The sequence below is a fragment of the Siphateles boraxobius genome, unplaced genomic scaffold, assembly GCF_051911475.1.
Source record: "Siphateles boraxobius isolate OS27281-9 unplaced genomic scaffold, OSU_SipBor_1 1, whole genome shotgun sequence".
Taxonomy (NCBI): Eukaryota; Metazoa; Chordata; class Actinopteri; order Cypriniformes; family Leuciscidae; genus Siphateles; species Siphateles boraxobius.
The window spans coordinates 30,201,543-30,219,900 of NW_027508699.1; the positions used below are offsets into that span (position 1 = coordinate 30,201,543).

The following is an 18,358-nucleotide window of genomic DNA, read 5'->3' on the forward strand; positions in this document are numbered from 1 at the left end:
AGAAATTAGTGTTTCTGGATAACTGAAAACTCTTAATGAGTGTTCATGAGTAAACAAAACAGAACCAGAGCTGATGGTTTCCCTTGTCTATAATTGTTTAGCTAAAATAATTCCCTCTCTTAAATGCATTTAAACAGCTACAGTGACTTCTTTGCATACAACAAATGTTTACATAAACGTTGTTTTTTATTCAGCATTAAAATGTTCATGTACAAATTTTGGGTCTGTTGGAGCATCCCGTCCAGCACAACACAACATTGGCTTCACGATCTCAGATTTTCACTACACGATAATCCAGGGTATCTGCAGATTATTATTATTTTAATCAAATGTAAAGCTTTTTATAACCTTTTTAAAGACCTTCTTCCTTGGAGCATTCCCATTCATACGATGTCCACATTTGGATTTGGCACAGGTTTTATGCTGGATGCCCATCATGACACTATTCCTGTTCTTTCTGTCCTCATATTTAAGACCTCTTGAAAAAAAAAAAAAGACTTTTCTTATTCTGTTTAAGATTCTTATGGCATTAAATCTCAAAAAATAAAAAAAATCAATTTACAACTAAAATTTGATAAGCAAATTCATCTTTAACTGTATTTTCTCACTTTTTTTGGTGGGGAAAATAAATACTGCTCAGAAATATAGAAGTGTAGGGGGGTGGAGAAAGAGTTTGTAACGATAAGTCTACAAAAGCATACAAAAAGAACTTGGGCTCAACCAATGGCTTGAGTTTGGAGAGGGACAATCATAACAAAGAGAAAGATCACATAATTTTGTATAATTTTTATTTATTATTCATGTTGTAAGACGTTATCAGGAAGAAAACAGTATAAAAGTATGGATTACGTTTCCTAACATGGCCTGACTGGGGACATCATACTATGATTATTCTAACCATGGGGCATTGCAGGGTATTGGTGGGCAATAGGGAAATATGGCTGATGTATTATGTACGATGTCAAAATAGACCGCCTGACTCACATAATCAGCTCTAGAAATGAATAGTCTTCAAAAACTAACAGATTTTTTTGTTAAGTCCCAAACACTCTTAAATATATATATTTTTTTAAAATTTCAGGTGTTTGAACTAAGAAAGAGCACCATGACTAGCACTTTGCTTTAAAGGATACCTCGTAAGTGCAGTTTTAATTTCCATCCTTATGAACATTACAGAAATTACCAAAGATACATCGCTGTCATGTAGAGCGTCTCCGTGAGTGTAGTTTGGCCCTTGAAACAAGATATTTAAACCTGCCATTTGACTGAAAATCAAAAAGTTGATACAAAAAAAAAACACGAACAAAAATAGGTAACCCCATGTGCGAGTAGATGTCAGTGTGGGAGTCTTGCTACAGGCCGATGGTGTAAGAGCGCCCAGCGGGGTTGTGAATGGCGGAGCATGTAGGCTCGGTCACAGCCCATTCATACCAGACCTTCTTTCCATTGTTACACCTCCAGAACCTCACGCTCACGTTATCACCGCAGGACAGCGGGATCGGCTGCTGCAAGGGGAGAGAGAGGGGGAAAGAAATAGGTGTTAGGATTACATTACCAACGTGACTGTACGCTTTCGCGTATTAACTGTGGAGTTGATGAACTGCCACGCTTTGACTGTGCTTTACTGGCTTCAATCTGAAAGTTCTAACTGTATTTATGTCCATGACGCACTTTCTTACCAATTGGTATTACAAGAAAATGCATATCAATACAGTATCAGTGTAACTGTACAGTTAGATAAAAGTCAATTATAAAGATAAACAGACTGCTAAGATGAAGCTATGTGAAAAATGCACTCCTTATTGTTAAGATTTTAAGGTAGCATGGCAAGAGAAAGCATGGTGAAACGCATAGCGAAGAATGGAAACGATGAATAGGAAGTTCAAAAAGTTCATGCTTTGATGAATAGAAAGTTCAAAAGCATTAACATTGCATAGCAATAACATTATAAATGTCTTTACTGTTAGTTTAGATCATTTTAATATCCTTGCTGCATAAAAGTATTAATTTCTTTCTACAAAAATCTTACTGAACCCAAAGTTTTGAACAGTAATGTATGCCTGCATTTAATTTAGTAAAAAATAAAATAAATAAGAAGTGTAGAAAAAAAGGTCTACTGTCTTGTACTTACTTTCAAAGGGAACAGGATGGGAAACCAGGAGAACATCCCAGGAGAGTGCGTTTCAGGTTTTATACCTGCAAAGATGAAGAAAGAGATATTAAGTTGTTGAAAGTGCCACACTAACAGCACTTTTGTTCAGTAAATCTGACTTGATACAGACAATTTAAACACGTTATAGCTACAGTTTGATGCATTCTGTGTAGATTAATAACCATTTGGATGTAAATGTGATCGGCTCTCATGTAAATTAGATTTTAATGGCGATCAAGTTAATAAGGCAATGATTCTTAATTGCCCTCTCCCAATAACCATGCCAATTTGTGGCCATCAAAATACTCAATGTGGTAACCCAGAAGTTATTTTTTGTTTAAATATGAATAGTCTAGTCACGCAGAAAGTGTGAATGAACAACACAAGCCTTACATTGTGAAATGGGCCTTTAAACTGACCCGGTGTGCATCACAAACACTGCAACAAAGACTTACTGAGTGTGACATCTTTGTAGAGTGTGGCCTCGAAGTATCCAGCAAAGCCGTGAAGCACTGAATTACATCCCACAGAGAATCGTAGACATTGATACCGGTTATTATTCATATCTGTGCAGGGTATAAACCAAGAGTTAAAGGCTCTGTAGAAAGTGTTAAAAAAAGAAACTAGAGGTTGGTCTTCTTGGCATCTATGTGTCTGTCTCTGCATGATCTCATACCTGTGGTGGGGTGTACGAAGGTGAAGCATGGCTTGGGGTCTGCAAGTTGGTGGAAGTTGTGTAGTCTGACAACATACGGTGTCTCAAAATGACACTCTGGGTCTTTGTCCCGTTCCCGACAGCCTCGGACTTCATTATATAGTTTAGATGAGGACAACGGAGCCAGGAAAGACGTGTAGGAGCAGGGAATGCTTACGCCACCATCTAGGAGAAATAAAGACTTTATGAGCTGATCAAGAGATGTACAATAGGGCGAAGTAAAACAAAGCCAAAATTTATATCATCCCAAACCTTTGAGGAAGTGCTGCGCTCCATCAAGGCACTCGGGTGAAAGCTCATTGTCCCCGAATGACCCTAAAAGCTCGCTAACAATGATATCTGCTTTCTCTGGAGCCGTCCATTCCCTCATGTCACATGACACAACAGTCACTTGATCACCCCACTCCTCAAATTTCCAGTTCTCCAGCCTGAGAAAGAGAAGGGGAAAACAAAGCTCTGCTGATTTCCATAGAAATTATTGCACTTGAAATGCCGTTATTTTTATATTTGACTGCATTCTGGGTTGAAGTGTCTAATTTCTGTGCAAATTTTAAAAAATATATTTTGCAAAAAAACAAACAAAACAAAGTCACCAAACATCACATTTGCTTATTCAAAAAAGATTAATGTATTCAAGAAATAATCTGAATATAAATAGTTAAATACATATAATTTGAGATCATGTGACACTGAAAACTGGAGTAATGGCTGCTGAAAATGTAGCTTCATCACCGGAAACAAATAATTTTTAAATACGTTAAAATAGAAAGCAGCTCTTTTAAATTGTAATAACACTTCACAATATTGCTGTTTTTATTATATTTTTGATCAAATAAATACAGCCTTGGTGAGATTTCTTTCAAAAACAAACAAAAAAATCTGTGATTATAGTATTTTATTGTTAAGGGAAAGGGAGAAAAGAAGAAAAGTCACACTTCAGTGTTAAGTTACTTACGTGACTACAGCATTAGGGTTCTTCTCAACAGCATATACGCGCAACTTCCTCTTAGCCTGGTTTGCCGCACGAAGTGAGGCGTTTACCAGTGGACCACGACCTGCACCTAGTACCATCAAAATCCTGAAAAGAAAATTCAGCGTTGACAGACTGCCAAGCAAACATCACATTAGTGATCGACCGATATTGATTTTTTATAACCGATACCGATACAGATTATTTGCATGTGTATGTGCCCGATAACCGATATGCAGAACCGATATTTATTTACTGTTATACTTCTGTTTTTGGCACAATTATTACAACACAAATGAACTGAACAAACCATTTTATTTATAACAATCACTCCCTCCTTGCATACAAAAAAAACAACCTTTATATTTATACACAAATAAATAGAGGGGTCTGAGTCCAAAAAATAAAGTGCACTGTTACTAAGTGTCTTTGTTTAAAAATAAAAGCTTTGATGAGGTAAAAAATAAAGCACAAAAACTATTCTAACATATTTGGATATGTTTATTTGTTTTCATAAATGGTAAACTAATCAAATTACAATAAAAACATTTATATTATTACATTATATAATTTATATCTAAATTAATCATATCATTTATAAGCATCAGCAGCAACAATGTTAACAATAGGCAAAATAAATGTTAAAAGTCTAATGTTTTCATATGGAAAAAATAATTGACAGGGGAGTCATATCACCTTTGCAGAAATGCAATTCATTTTAAACAGTTTTAGAAGGTTTATGTGCCGTTTAATAGGTTTAAACTAAGAGTGAGGAATAATTCACTGGGTAATATTAATTCACTGCATAATATTAGCTGGAATAGCCTATAACATCAGTAAAGTAACAAACAAAACAGCATATACATCATTGCATTTTCCAACTAGTATGTTATTAATTATTATTAATATTTTTGTCGGTCTAGATCATGAAATGCTTTATGACAAAGTGCTGTTTATCTATGCATTTACACATAACTATAACATTAGGCTATACGTTACTCAACCGCGATCGCGCGTGCAGATAATAAATAATTAATTTCCACAAAGCGGTATATTTAGATGTGTATTAGCGAAATAATTGCTATGTAGTAAATGATAATATAATCTAGGGTGTTTAAACAAGATAATCTTGTCAAAAGTTTCATTCAGTGGCCGTGCTCGAGCTTTCCTGATCATCAACCCAGTGAGTGCTCAGCAATATGAACGAACTTTTTTTTCGAGACTAATGGTGAGCAAATACAACAGATAGAGAATTAAATTCAGCGCTTTTATTTTCAACATGCACTCATTCATGTCTGTTTTATTTAATTCATGTAAAGTTACGTCTTTATTGGGGAAGGACATGACGGATTACGCTACGTGGCTCAATGAGTTTGTCTCAATTTTTTAGAACCAAGCTGCATAAATAAACTATATCAGGCATTTATGTCTCAAATCTCATTTCTGCATGTCTGTTATGTTAAATAAAGTTGAATAATTAAAGCAAAGCAACTAGAACATATACTTTACCTGTGCACAGAGTTGTTATTGACTGATCTCCTCAGACGCGGCCTGCAATGGCGGAATTCTCAAAACGGCCACAAGATGGCGCCGTTTATCGGAAAATCCGATATTACAAAACCGATTCCCGATTATGGGAAAATGCTTAAATATCGGGAAAAATATCGGTAAACCGATACATCGGTCGATCACTACATCACATCTCTGCAATTTTCTGCCTAGTTCATTAAGAACTGACAAAGGGGACACCTGGTAATGTGTGAAGTCACTTACTGCACATTGGTTTCCATCTGCTCTTCAGGAACTCTGTCTAGCAGACATCTATATACAGCCTGTCGGAAAAGATAATTCACCACAATTAATGGATACAACAGTGGTAGTAACAACAGTTCACACTACAGTTTTCTCAAGTAGTGCCTTTCCATTGCTACAACGAAATGTGCTGGTTCACAACTTTAAGGTCAGTAAGATTTTGTTTCTGAAAGAAAAGGTCTTGCTCACCAAGACTGCATTTATTTGATCAAACATAGTTAAAACAGTAATATTGTGAAAAATTATTACAATTTTAACTACCTTATTCCATTTTAATATATTATAAATTGTAATTTATTCCTGTGATTGCAAAACTGAATTTTCAACTTAATTACTCAAGTCTTCATTGTCACATGATCCTTCAGAAATCATTCAAATATGCTAATATGATTTGGAGCTCAAGAAACATTTCTTATTATCAATGTTAAAAACAGTTGTTCATTTTTTTTGGAAACAGATTTTTTCAGGATTCTTTGATTTTTTCTATAAATATATTTTTTCTTAACAATGCAAAATTCTTAACTGCCACTTTTGAAGATTTTAATTTGTCCTTGCTGAATAAAAAAGTTAATTTAAAAAAAAAAAGAAGAAAGAATACTGACCCCAAACTTTTGAACGGTAGTGCATGTAACTGCTAAGGTGCTCTGAATGTTTTTAACACATTTCTATGTAGTTGCTCGGGTGTTTCCTTACAAACCCAAATAAAAATATTCCTCCTCTACACTACTACATTGTGATGATCATGTATGGCTGAGTTCCCTCCTTCAATGCAACTTCATGGGATTTTTTTTGCCCATTTTATTGATAATTTAATATAAGCTCTAATGGTGCAACAAACAGCTCTAATGAAAATAACTAACTGGTGATCAACTGATGATAAGAATCTGCTTTCTATTAGCAAGTCCTTTTAACTCACCTGTTGGTACTGAGAATATTTGATCGGATCCTTTTCAAAAACTTCATACGTCTGTGATTCCAAATTGTCCATTAAAGGCTACCAAAACAATTAGGCATCATATTAGTATAATCAAAACCAAAATAATCAATATTGTGCTAAAAAAACCCCGCACAAGGCAAAAAGTTTACACTTTGGCAGACGCACCTGCAGTGGCGACTGTAGGTAATCTTCATAGCCTTTGGCGAAGAGCTCGTAGGCATTAGGTGCTGGACGGTTTTGGTTGAGGTACTCTAGATACTGCAGATACGAGCGCAAGTCTTTCTCACTGTGGCGGTTCGCCCCTGAGAAAATAAACTGAGCCTCCAGCTGAGGAGACCTTAGATAGTTAGATAACCACACTGAATCTAATTAATGTGACATAATATTGGTAACATTTACCTTGAAGAGGCGGAAAAGAACTCGCTGGTGGGCTTTTGAAAGGACCGGAAATCCTTTTTTATTGGTTAGAAATATGCTGGTGGGGAGAATGGCTGCTTTGATCGGCTCTCCAAGCCACTTGTCGACCACCGTGTCAGATGGCAGGTCTTCTCCGATCTCAATTGCTTCACACAGAAGAAAAAAAACTGAGTGTTTGGATTCACAGCTTAATTTTTAATAGATAATTATAAGCACTGGACATTTGAGCTTTTATGCTCTTACCGAGGCAAATCCTCTTGTTATAGTCACAAAGTGTTCTGAATGAGTGCCACCTGAAGAGGAAACGGGAAATTAAATGAACAGAGGCGGAAGATTGCTTTGTACTTCATGCAACCGAGTGATTTAATCTCAAAGCAGACCCAAATATTGACTAGGAGAGACTGCCACGGCCATCCTCGATGGGATGTATCATTAGATAACTTAATTAATATGTACTTTTACTCACCATCCCCAGGTCTTCTCATCATTGCTGCCATCGTCTATTGGTTTAGATGACTCGTTCTCAATGAGATCTTCACGCGTGTCCTCATTAGCCAACAGTGGAACTCGTATCCAAAACTATGTAATTAAAAACAAATCACCATTGAAATAATTTATTCCTAATCAACTGAGAAAGCAGCATTACAAGCAATAAAAGAGCAACCAACTGAGAAAAACCCAATGGATTGGTTTCTGCTTGCACACTGATGCATCACAAGAGGCTTAGCATTATAATTGAGTTGATACTGTGTCCTTATTGGAGCAGAGGTTGTCTTCGTATTTTGAACAAGTCTTTCTAATAACTTACTTTCTAATAAGTAAGCATGACAGGAAAATGTCTGTCCTGAATGTACATGAGGTGTGGAATTAATGGCATTTAGACCATCATTACGAATCATAAACTAATGCAGTCAATTAATTAAAATTTGTATGATATGCAGAATTAAATCACATAAATTAATATTTATAATCGATATGATCCTTAAAAAATAGACAATAGTCAATAGACATTTCTTATTATTATCAATTTTGAAAACAGTTGTGCTGCTTTATAGTTTTGTGGAAACAGTGATACATTTTTCAGGATTCTTCCATGTATAGGAAGTTCAAATAAACAACATTTATTTGAAACCGAATGCATTCATTTTGTTGGTCTACACATGATGAGAATTTCTGGCAATTACATGAGATCTTAATGTATATTCAGTGTCCATGAGCACTACACTTAAAAGACAGTGTTTCAAATTACAAAGAGCCGATTTTGGACTAATAAATGCAATTATTTGGATTTAGTAGGGATGGGTATCGTTAAGGTTTTAACGGTATTACTACTCTTACCGATACTGCTTATCGATCCAGTACTTTAACGGTATTCTTATCGGCTCTTTTTGGTGTGTGTGTTTTTTTTTACATTGGGGTATATGTACATAATTACCATTTGCTTTATATTTTTGAAATGTAAAATATCTATAGCAAAAGAAAAAGCAATGCTTTAACAAAACGAATAAAATATCTATTTGTTATGCAGCAGTGTGCAGGCTTTTTTTGTTTTATATACATGAGATAGGATACGATAAGCAAAATTTTGTAAATTTTTTAACTTACTAATTTAGTAATCAAATGTAAAATAACACTACATAGTTTATCATAGATAGATTAATGCTTAAGTTATTCATTCAAGAGCTGTGAGTGATTTTCTCTGCCTTTTGTTGTTTGATTCGCATTAATGGCTCAATCGTCAGCAGGTTTATTAGACGCTGCCCCTTTAAGACCGAGTGCAGATCTAATAGGTGACTGATGCGCCATCATTTTCTCCCAACTATTTATGTCCATTTAAGTCAAATTGTTTTTCAGTGAATCTCAGAGCTGGTCATTTTTATATTATATGTATATTTGATAGTTTAGATGCGCACATGAAGCCCAAAGTTAATTATATACTTTTCTTGTCTCGTTACAGTCCATTTCGGAGCGCGTGTCGCCTTGTGAACAGCGTCTCTTGCGCAGATTTTTGTGCTTTTAATAGCTCGTTTAATGATTAAACACGTCCGCAATTTAGCAACAGTAGAAACTGCATTTTACAACAATCACCGATCGTGCTGATTTTGACGGTACGTTTGGGTTTTTAGGAAGAAATGACAGCGCACCGCTGTGAATGGAAGGAAGTTGCGCTAGACAGAATGCGTCTAGTTTGTAATGGTTTCATCTCAAATATCTTCTTTTTATAATATTTGAAAGCCGAAATCTAAAATAAAATTAGAATAATATCCCAGATCTAACGTGTAACCACGTTTGAATGTTTAGATCTGTCCTCATTGTCACTCATTAAGCAGGGCTGTCGTGTTGTGCGCGCTGTGGCTCCGCGTGAGAGATTGCTCTCTCTCTTTTCTGGACTGCGAGGGGTGGTGATGGCGCAGTGGATAAGACACATGCCTTTGGTGTGAGAGACCCGGGTTCGAATCCACTGTGAGACACCAATGTGTCCCTGAGCAAGACACTTAACCCCTAGTTGCTCCAGAGGCGTGCGACCTCTGACATATATAGCAATTGTAAGTCGCTTTGGATAAAAGCGTCAGCTAAATGAATATATGTAAATGTATTATAGCCTATATATAGAAATGGCTTGCGAGATAAACATGTTCAAGATAACGTCTTTATAGCAATAATAAATAGTAGGCCTATTCTTAATTTCTCCAGTACCGACAGCAGAACCGATAACGTCCGAGCTTATCAATACAGCGGTCTTTCAAAAATTCAGCCCCGGGGCCCGTTTAATACCGGGTTTCGGTACCCATCCCTAGGATTTAGACGGCACTTAGTTCTTAACATAATTTTTTCTTTATACAATTAAGCTAATGAATATGCTAATCTGACAGCCCCTTTAAAGTATTGCAAAAGGATCTGATCCCTTGACCTTTATGGATCATGCATATAGTTATTAAAAAAAACAGATGGAAAGTAAAAATGATAATTGGTCTATTCAAACCACTAATTAAATTTCCATCGGTGTAAAAAAGGGAAGCAGCCGGAACGAAGATTGTGTGTAAATCATAGGCCCAGGGTGTATACATAAAAGAATAATGGTGTGTTTCGGAGCGTATTTGCGTATATATTTTCATTCTATGCTACAGACTGCCATTACCATGCAAGAGTGATGTCCTGTGTGGATGTGGTTGAGCAGGATTCGAGCCAGGTTGGCATAGTGTGGACCCCTTAGGGGGATCATGAAAGCTGGCAGCCCGAGATAAGCACAGAAATTGAGCTCCTGTACCACCGCCTGCAGCAAGGGCACAAAAGACATTAGAAGGAGAGATCACATCAAAATAATCAACAAATCTGCGTAGCTTCCTCTCTGTTGGGCAGATCTCCCATAAATGGCCCTCGTTTGCATCTGACTCTTGATTACATCTACAATAATACTGCAGTGTGTTTAAAGGAGCCAAATCGAGTCAAGATATTGTACACATAATTCGTGACAACAGTAGGTTACAGCAAATGCAGCATAATGTCTGCCTAATGAATTCAGATTAGATGAGGAATGTTTAAAGAATTTGAAAAGAAAATATATATGCTAATATATAAGGACCTCAAACATGGATAATTACAAAATAATAATAAGCAGAAGACACTGTGAACATACTGCTTCTGAATTCCTGCGCTCTGTGGTCAACTCTGAGTCCGTCTCAATCCAGGAGGACAGCTTTCCCACGATAAGTGTGTTCCAATCTAATGAAGAAAGAATGTTATTCTTATATTCTTAAGAATCTTATTATTACAAAGATTTAATCATAATGTCTAAGCGTATATAACTCTGTAAATGTAATTACACAGAGTATCATGGATAAATGCAGAACATGTTAGTTATTCAAGCTTTAATTTCTTAAAAAGGAACTTAACGGGTAACTATGCAGTTTTTTTAGCTTAACTCAACAGCTTCGGAGTCATTGGAATGGTTATATGACTTTTTTCGTACAGTATCATACAGTATGCCTAGGCTATAGGCTATTTACTTGTAATTTAGCTGCAATCATGTAAAAACGTTATAAGCCATCAAACACGGTGGACTAATTTATTATTATAAAGTAATAAAGTGCAGAGCCTCTCTGTGTGAATGGTATTTACGACAGTAATGTTAAATACAAGTACTCCACATCGACTCTAGGGGTCGCTGTTAAACAAAAACAGAATTCCTGCATAGTGCCTTTAAAGGGTTAGTTCACCCAAAAATGAAAATTATGTCATTAATGACTCACCCTCATGTCGTTCCAAGCCCGTAAGACCTCAGTTCATCTTCGGAACACAGTCTAAGATATTTTAGATTCAGTCCGAGAGCTTTTTGTCCCTCCATTGAAAATCTATGTACGGTATACTGTCCTTGTCCAGAAAGGCAATAAAGACATCATCAAAGTAGTCCATGTGACCTCAGTGTGTTAGTTAGAATTTTTTGAAGCATCGAAAATACATTTTGTTCCAAAAATAAAAAAAACTACGACTTTATTCAGCATTATATTCTCTTCCGGTTCTGTTGTGGATCCGCGTTCAGTGACGCTGTTGACGTAAGACGAGCTGACGTGTTATCTGGTGCGCCCGAGCTTTGTTTACAGTCTGAGGGAGACGCACGCTGTAAACAAAACAATCTTTGCAAACATGTCTAAGGATTTCGACACAGGGGAAGACTTGCATTTTTTTTTAACCAGACATATTTATTTTACCCAAATACACGGACGCACCAGATAACACATCAGCAGCGTCTTACGTCAGCAGCGTCACTGGCCTCATGAACGCGGATTGACAACAGAACCGGAAGAGAATACAATGCTGAATAAAGTCATAGTTTTTGTTATTTTTGGAACAAAATGTATTTTCGATGCTTCAAAAAATTCTAACTAACCCCCTGAGGTCACGTGGACTACTTTAATGATGTCTTTATTGCCTTTCTGGACAAGGACAGTATACCGTACATAGATTTTCAATGGAGGGACAGAAAACTCTCGGACTAAATCTAAAATATCTTAAACTGTGTTCCGAAGATGAACGGAGGTCTTACGGGCTTGGAACGACATGAGGGTGAGTCACTAATGACATAATTTTCATTTTTGGGTGAACTAACCCTTTAATGAGAAACTGACATTAAAGGTGCCTTGTGTCATGTCCGCCAAAAAATCAATTCATACTCCACATTCCATACCAGATGGGGACAGTATATCTCCAGAAATTGAGTTGGTCTAGTCTAGAGTAACAAAGGAGAAACGGCATAGTCTCGATATAGCCGAAGCTGAGCCAACTCCTAATAGAGGACATTTTGACTCCAGAGGAACATTGGTTGATGTCAAGTGATTTTTAAATATGACATCTTCAAGCGACTCCCCTTCACCTTTACCAGTGAATATGTTCATATTTGTTTTGTTCATATTACATTTTTATTGTTAGTTTGAATTACATTAATTTGACAGACAGCATTGGCTGATGTTGACCAAGCTAGCGCCATTCAGAGCAGCCAACTCTCACGAATTCACCGTGAGACACACGCCACACATCAATTTTGTCACGCACAGAAAAATCGCAAAGCAAAGAGGACACGGCGACTGACAGACTAGACAGAGCAGCTTAGTTGTGATATAAAAAAAAATCTCAGTTCTCAGATTCTGTCAATTTTATTACGCAAATCAAACAATAAATACCGTTTTGGCACTTGTAAATGTTACACCACAGATCCCTAGCGCACGTGAACCGATCATCTCTACTAGCTAATAGTAAAAAAACACGAACACTGTTGAAAGATACAGTAGGCTACAACTTACCAAAATGTATTCCTCATACATAATATCGACCAATAATTTTTTTTATCAGCGTGGTCAATAACAGGTCAATAACATAGCTGAAGAACAAATATGTCAGATTTACCTCAGGAAAGCAATTTAATAAACATAATATAATTAGCTAATGTTACATTTTATCATCAGCTTGGTAGAGACGGGCTCTGGTAGATAACAGGTGAAAACCGGATCGGATCTGTGGGTAGAACTAACTATCAAACACATCAGGTTCAAGTACGCCCACAAGCTGTGCGAGTTATTCGTGTATTGCAGTTTGGCTGGTGGTTATGTTGCCCGCATACCGCCTCCCATGGCCGAAACTGGTATTATGAGACCTGTCGGGCTGGGGCTAGTAATTTAGCATGCCAATTCAGGTTGATATCTCTGCAGCACTATAACTTGTCATTTTTTTAATGACATCATCGCCCTTATTTCTTCTCATTTTTTTGATGCGTGTAGCTCATTTTTTGGATATTTTTACCTCAATTCTTACACATGGCACCTTTAAAGGGGTCTCATCACACAATCTTTATTCCTATTATTTTGTCCCCTGAGGTTAAGGTTTTTCTGGCAAAAAAAAGTCATGATTTAGGTTTCATGACTGTTTTCCAACCTCTTTATGACCCTTAACATTGAATAGATCCCTTTTAAGTCTCTCTTTGAATGTGAAATGTGACTTCACCGACAGGTCACAACAATAAGGATTTTTCCACTGGCCCAAAATCTTTACTTGTCCTGACAAAATGTTCACTGGCTCCACCACAAAAAAGTAATAAATAAATGAAATAGGCCTAGTTAATGTCTTCATTGTTTTTGACCCATAATCTTATAATATTGTGTGACACCAAAAACTACAAGCCTAACTCATATAAATTTCAAATATTGTTGAAGACAAATAATCTGTCAGTAATAAAATAAGGACAAATAATCAAATTACAAGCAATAGCACAAATACAATAAAACAAACATACAAATAAAAAATAAACACTGCTTTTCATGTTTTCAGTTAAGTCTAACAGTAATTTTCAGGTAGAGAAAAATAATCAAATGTAAAATAGCACAGAATAGTCTTCACTGTACACATTATATATAGATTAATTCTTATTAAAGTTACAAAAGTTATTCAGTTAAGAGCAGTGATTTTTTTCTTTGTCCTTTTTTGTTTGATTAAAATTAAAACAAAGACAGCAGCAGGTTTATTGGGCTGCTCTCACTTTAAGAGCTGCATGGATCCAATATACTGTTACACAAACGTTTTATTTCTCAACCGTTTAGATTCATTTAAGATATAACAGACTCATTTTACTAGGATACTCACTGAGACCGGCAAAACGACGCGAAAGAGAGGTCAATTCAACATTCGGACGCTGTCTGAGAAGCGGCTTTTTGGGCACGCGCTACAGATGCGTGCGCACACAAAACTGCTCACACTATGGAATTGAGTTCTCTTTCGTGTCTTCTTGCACTTGAATATTTAAATTGGCAAGGCTTAAAAACACCAGGGGTGTAAATCGGAGCCTACATGACGATTCGATACGATACCGATTTCTTAAGCCAACGATTTGATTATTTTCAATACTTCAGAATTCCCCGCGATACGATTCGATACGATTCAATAATCGATATTTTTACATATCTATTAAGTTTCAAATAAATCAACAAAAATGTTTATAATTTGCCTTTTATTGAGAATACAGGAACAGTATTCTATTCACATAATGTGTATGTTGTGCTCAATGCACTGCAAATAAAACAGCAAATATAACAGTTACTGCATACAGTTCAAAACTTGATTCTATCGAATCGTGGTGCGTTTCCGTGCATATACGTCATCGCAAACGTGCACGACAGAAAACAGAACGCGGGTCAATATATTGTGTTTTTTTTTTATTTTATTTGGTGCTATTATGCACAGCTTAGTGAACAACACCGGTTTACTGTGTGTCGCAAAATCCAGACAGTGGATTTCCATTAATGTGTTGCCCTGAGTCCACGCACTATGTGTGTGCGAAATGCAAATACACTGCAGACTCACTCTCGCTCTTATCCAAGGTAAATGATCAACACTATCATCCCTTACATGCGTTTTATTTAACTAAATACATCATAATCAGCTAAAAAGCCGACTAAGTGACTGAGGGTGCATTCACACTGGCAGTTTAGTTCGGTGACTAACTAAGGTTAGCCCCGTGCATAACAACAATCGTTTGTACGCATATGCTGAAAATAGACAGGCGGCAAAACAAACACATTAATCGATACTCTTGCGGCGCATCGAATCGTCGGCTGTATAATCGATGCATCGATACGAATCGATTAATATTTACACTCCTAAAAAACACATGCAAATAATAAACTTTTGTGATGCAACACTGGCCCGATTGGGCAAGTGACACTTGACCGCATTTTACTCTTATCAATAATTCATCTGGTGTCAGGATTAATATCTATACAACTTCCTCCAAATCCTCTGTCACAGGGAAAGTTTCGGAATACAGACTAGTCATCATTGATGTGTAAACGTGGGCGGCCACATGTATGTGATTTCTTCTATCTTTTGAGTCCTGAGGGTTACAATATGTTTTCATTGATTGATATTTATGATGTACATAATTGATACATGTGTACATGGATATCCATCTTTCATAGATCAAGAAAAATTGATTGGCCACTTTAAGAAAGTTTCTAAAAAAAAGTGCAATTAACAGTGTGCTGCATGTAAATATTCACTCATGCAATATTTTTTTATATCTCACCTCTGCCACATAACAGCAGGTCAGAACGAGTTTGGGCTCCGGGTCGTGACTTAGCAGGGTCCAGTTCAAACTCCCGACGGAACCGCGGGTGGAACAACGGCATGCACAGGAAATCAAAGCTATAGGACAGAACCACATGAATTTAGACAAACAGGCACACATAGAAAACATATATTGGCTGCAATTTATGTTTAAAGTTAATGGCAAAAGTCTTCAATTGGGGAGAGGTCTTCAGATTTTGTTTTGGACTTTATGGATCTTTGCATAGGAATCAATAAAGTATATATTATTCAATTCAGAAATACCAAGCTTGCTTGGCATCACAAAAAAAAAGTTTAAAAATAGAGGGATAAATAATTGGTGTTATTCAGCTGTCAAGTGATCATCAGTCATTACAACCTCTCCCCATAAGGCTCTCAATCCCATCAGTCAATGAGGTCAGACCTTTTAATATAATGCATGCATCTCTATTCACCTTTCCCCCCACAAACTCATCTTATGGAATAAACCAAATATCAAAATTAGATTTTTTTTAGAACATTTTTTTAAATAAGTGGTTTAATAATAATAATTTGTTACACAGTGCATTTCTCAGCACTCAAAGCGCTTTACATAGCGGGGAGAATCTCCTCAACCACCACCAATGTGCAGTATCCACCTGGATGATGCGACGGCAGCCATATTGCACCAGAACGCCCACCACACACCAGCTTACTGGTGGAGAGGAGACAGAGTGATGAAGCCAATCAGTATATGGGGATGATTAGGAGGCCATGATGGACAGAGACCAATAAGCAAATTTGGCCAGGATGCCGGGATTAAACTCCTACTCTTTTTACGAAGGACATCCTAGAAATTTTAATGACCACAGAGAGTCAGGACCCCAGAATGTCTCATCCGACGGATGTTTTAATAAAACATAACTTTTGTTGCTGATCTCTTAGACCCTAATGGTGACATTCTGTCATATGAAAGTTTAATGAATATCTTCCAATATCCTGTCCCAATTAAAGATGATAAATGCTATTGCAAGAGGCATAATGCTTTTGATGAAAGCCTCCCTTGCCCTAGCCTAGAAATCTAGACGCACCCTAGCGTTTATTTTTGTTTATTAGCCTAAAATTTATTTTGCAGCCAATGTAGTCTAGCAACTCTCCGTTGGGTTTCGAGCTGGAAAAAACAAACTTTAGTCAGGCCAATCACATTGTGTATAGAGTCAGTGGGCGGGCTTAACATAATGATGGCAGAGATGTGACGTGAGAATTCCCTGCTACTTGAAAACAAAAAAGATTGCTGCTGCTGCTGGTGAAAAGCGGTCTTTCGAATCAGCTTTGGCCACGACTCTGGAGGACTTGGAGTTAAGCTTTTCTTTGAGAAAAGAAGAACGGCACTTAAGTCATTCTTAAAAAAGGAAGATGTCTTCAGAGTTTTGCCGAAAAATTTAATATATCAACTAGCTCCGCTGGTGGGAAAACGCACAACCATTGCGTTGCTTTGGTTGGTTGTAGCGCTATCTTATTGAGTGCCGAGGGAATATAAAAGACAACCGTTTATCCCGCCCCTCGGATTGAGGCATGCCAATGGTGAGTTCCCCAACCTAACATCTTGATGTGGGTCTGGCTTGCCAGGCTACCCTTACCCCAGAGTCATACACTAATCTCACTTATGCACTATCACAGTTATGTTTGGGAGTTGTTTCACTTTTAAGTAAAGAATGTAGAATAATAATAAATTTATTCTTTAACTTTCTGAGTCTCAAAACTCAATTACTCCAAGAGAGGAAACATTTTGGTGGGGTCTATAATAGGTAACATTCAGTAGAGGAAAACTTAATTATTACCATACAAATATTGTATACCCAATAAAATTGTGCATTTTAAAATCCTGCATAAAATCTAGTCTTGCAATGCTCTCTTAGTCTCTTAGTCTACATCTCTAACTAATGTAGCTTTTGTAAAAATAAACGTGAAGACATTTTTCATTTATTTTTTTCTTGTAATGTTATCACTTTTCTGGAATGATTTGAGTTTCTTTTATATTTCTAAAGCTAATGTTAATTGTAGTCTTTGCAATCACCACCACTTTAAATAACAAATGAACTGAAGCAGCATTTAGTAATACTTCTGCCACAATTATTACGCTGGAAAACGAACATGTCGCATCAACACGATTGAATGAGTCCATTCAAAAACATCTATTAAATAATAAGGCGAACCCATTTAATTTAAGACTCATTCTAGAGATATCCATAAAGGTTTCAAAATAAATCCATACGTTATACTGGCAAAAATGATGTGCAGACTTATATTGTGTGCAATATAAGCAGATCTGAGGAAGCCGCTAAGCTAGCAGATGCTCATGTGCATCACGTGCGAGACCTAGCCGAGTGAACTTCAACTGAACACACTTAACTTCATTTAGGTTCAATTCTGAAATATGTTTTCTTAGTTATTGCTCCGAAAGCTCCCCTTGCTTACCCTAATTTGGCGACCGCGGCTAGGGTATCCGCCACTTCGGGAACACAACTCAAATCTCTCCCGCAGGAGACCCTGCTACCTGCACTGCCGGACGCCATCGTTAGGAGACTGGATGGGAGGGAAAATTAAACTGATAGAGGACTATGGAGAAACTGAAGTCATGTTGGCTCAATACAAGCGTGCCTGCACTCTAGCAACCATGCGGTGCTAGATCCAAAATGGTGATGGTCTGAATCGCAGTTTCTCTTTCTCATACGACTCTCGCGAGACTTCAGAATCAGAACGAGGTCAGGCTACGAGAGAGACACT

General features: G+C 36.9%; 1 protein-coding gene across 1 annotated transcript; it reads right to left on the minus strand.

The window, feature by feature from the left end:
• Positions 1-774: 774 nt before the first annotated feature.
• Positions 775-18,189, minus strand: prmt5 (protein arginine methyltransferase 5). Its single transcript, XM_077232798.1, has 16 exons — positions 18,050-18,189; positions 15,573-15,691; positions 10,641-10,726; positions 10,143-10,277; positions 7,470-7,582; positions 7,247-7,296; positions 6,986-7,149; positions 6,752-6,913; positions 6,566-6,643; positions 5,611-5,669; positions 3,823-3,945; positions 3,120-3,295; positions 2,829-3,032; positions 2,608-2,718; positions 2,132-2,196; positions 775-1,505 (listed from the first exon to the last, which is right to left on the minus strand). The coding sequence occupies exons 1-16, from the start codon at positions 18,145-18,147 to the stop codon at positions 1,353-1,355; spliced, it is 1,896 nt and encodes a 631-aa protein (XP_077088913.1). The 5' UTR covers positions 18,148-18,189; the 3' UTR covers positions 775-1,352.
• Between the last annotated feature and the right edge of the window lie 169 nt (positions 18,190-18,358).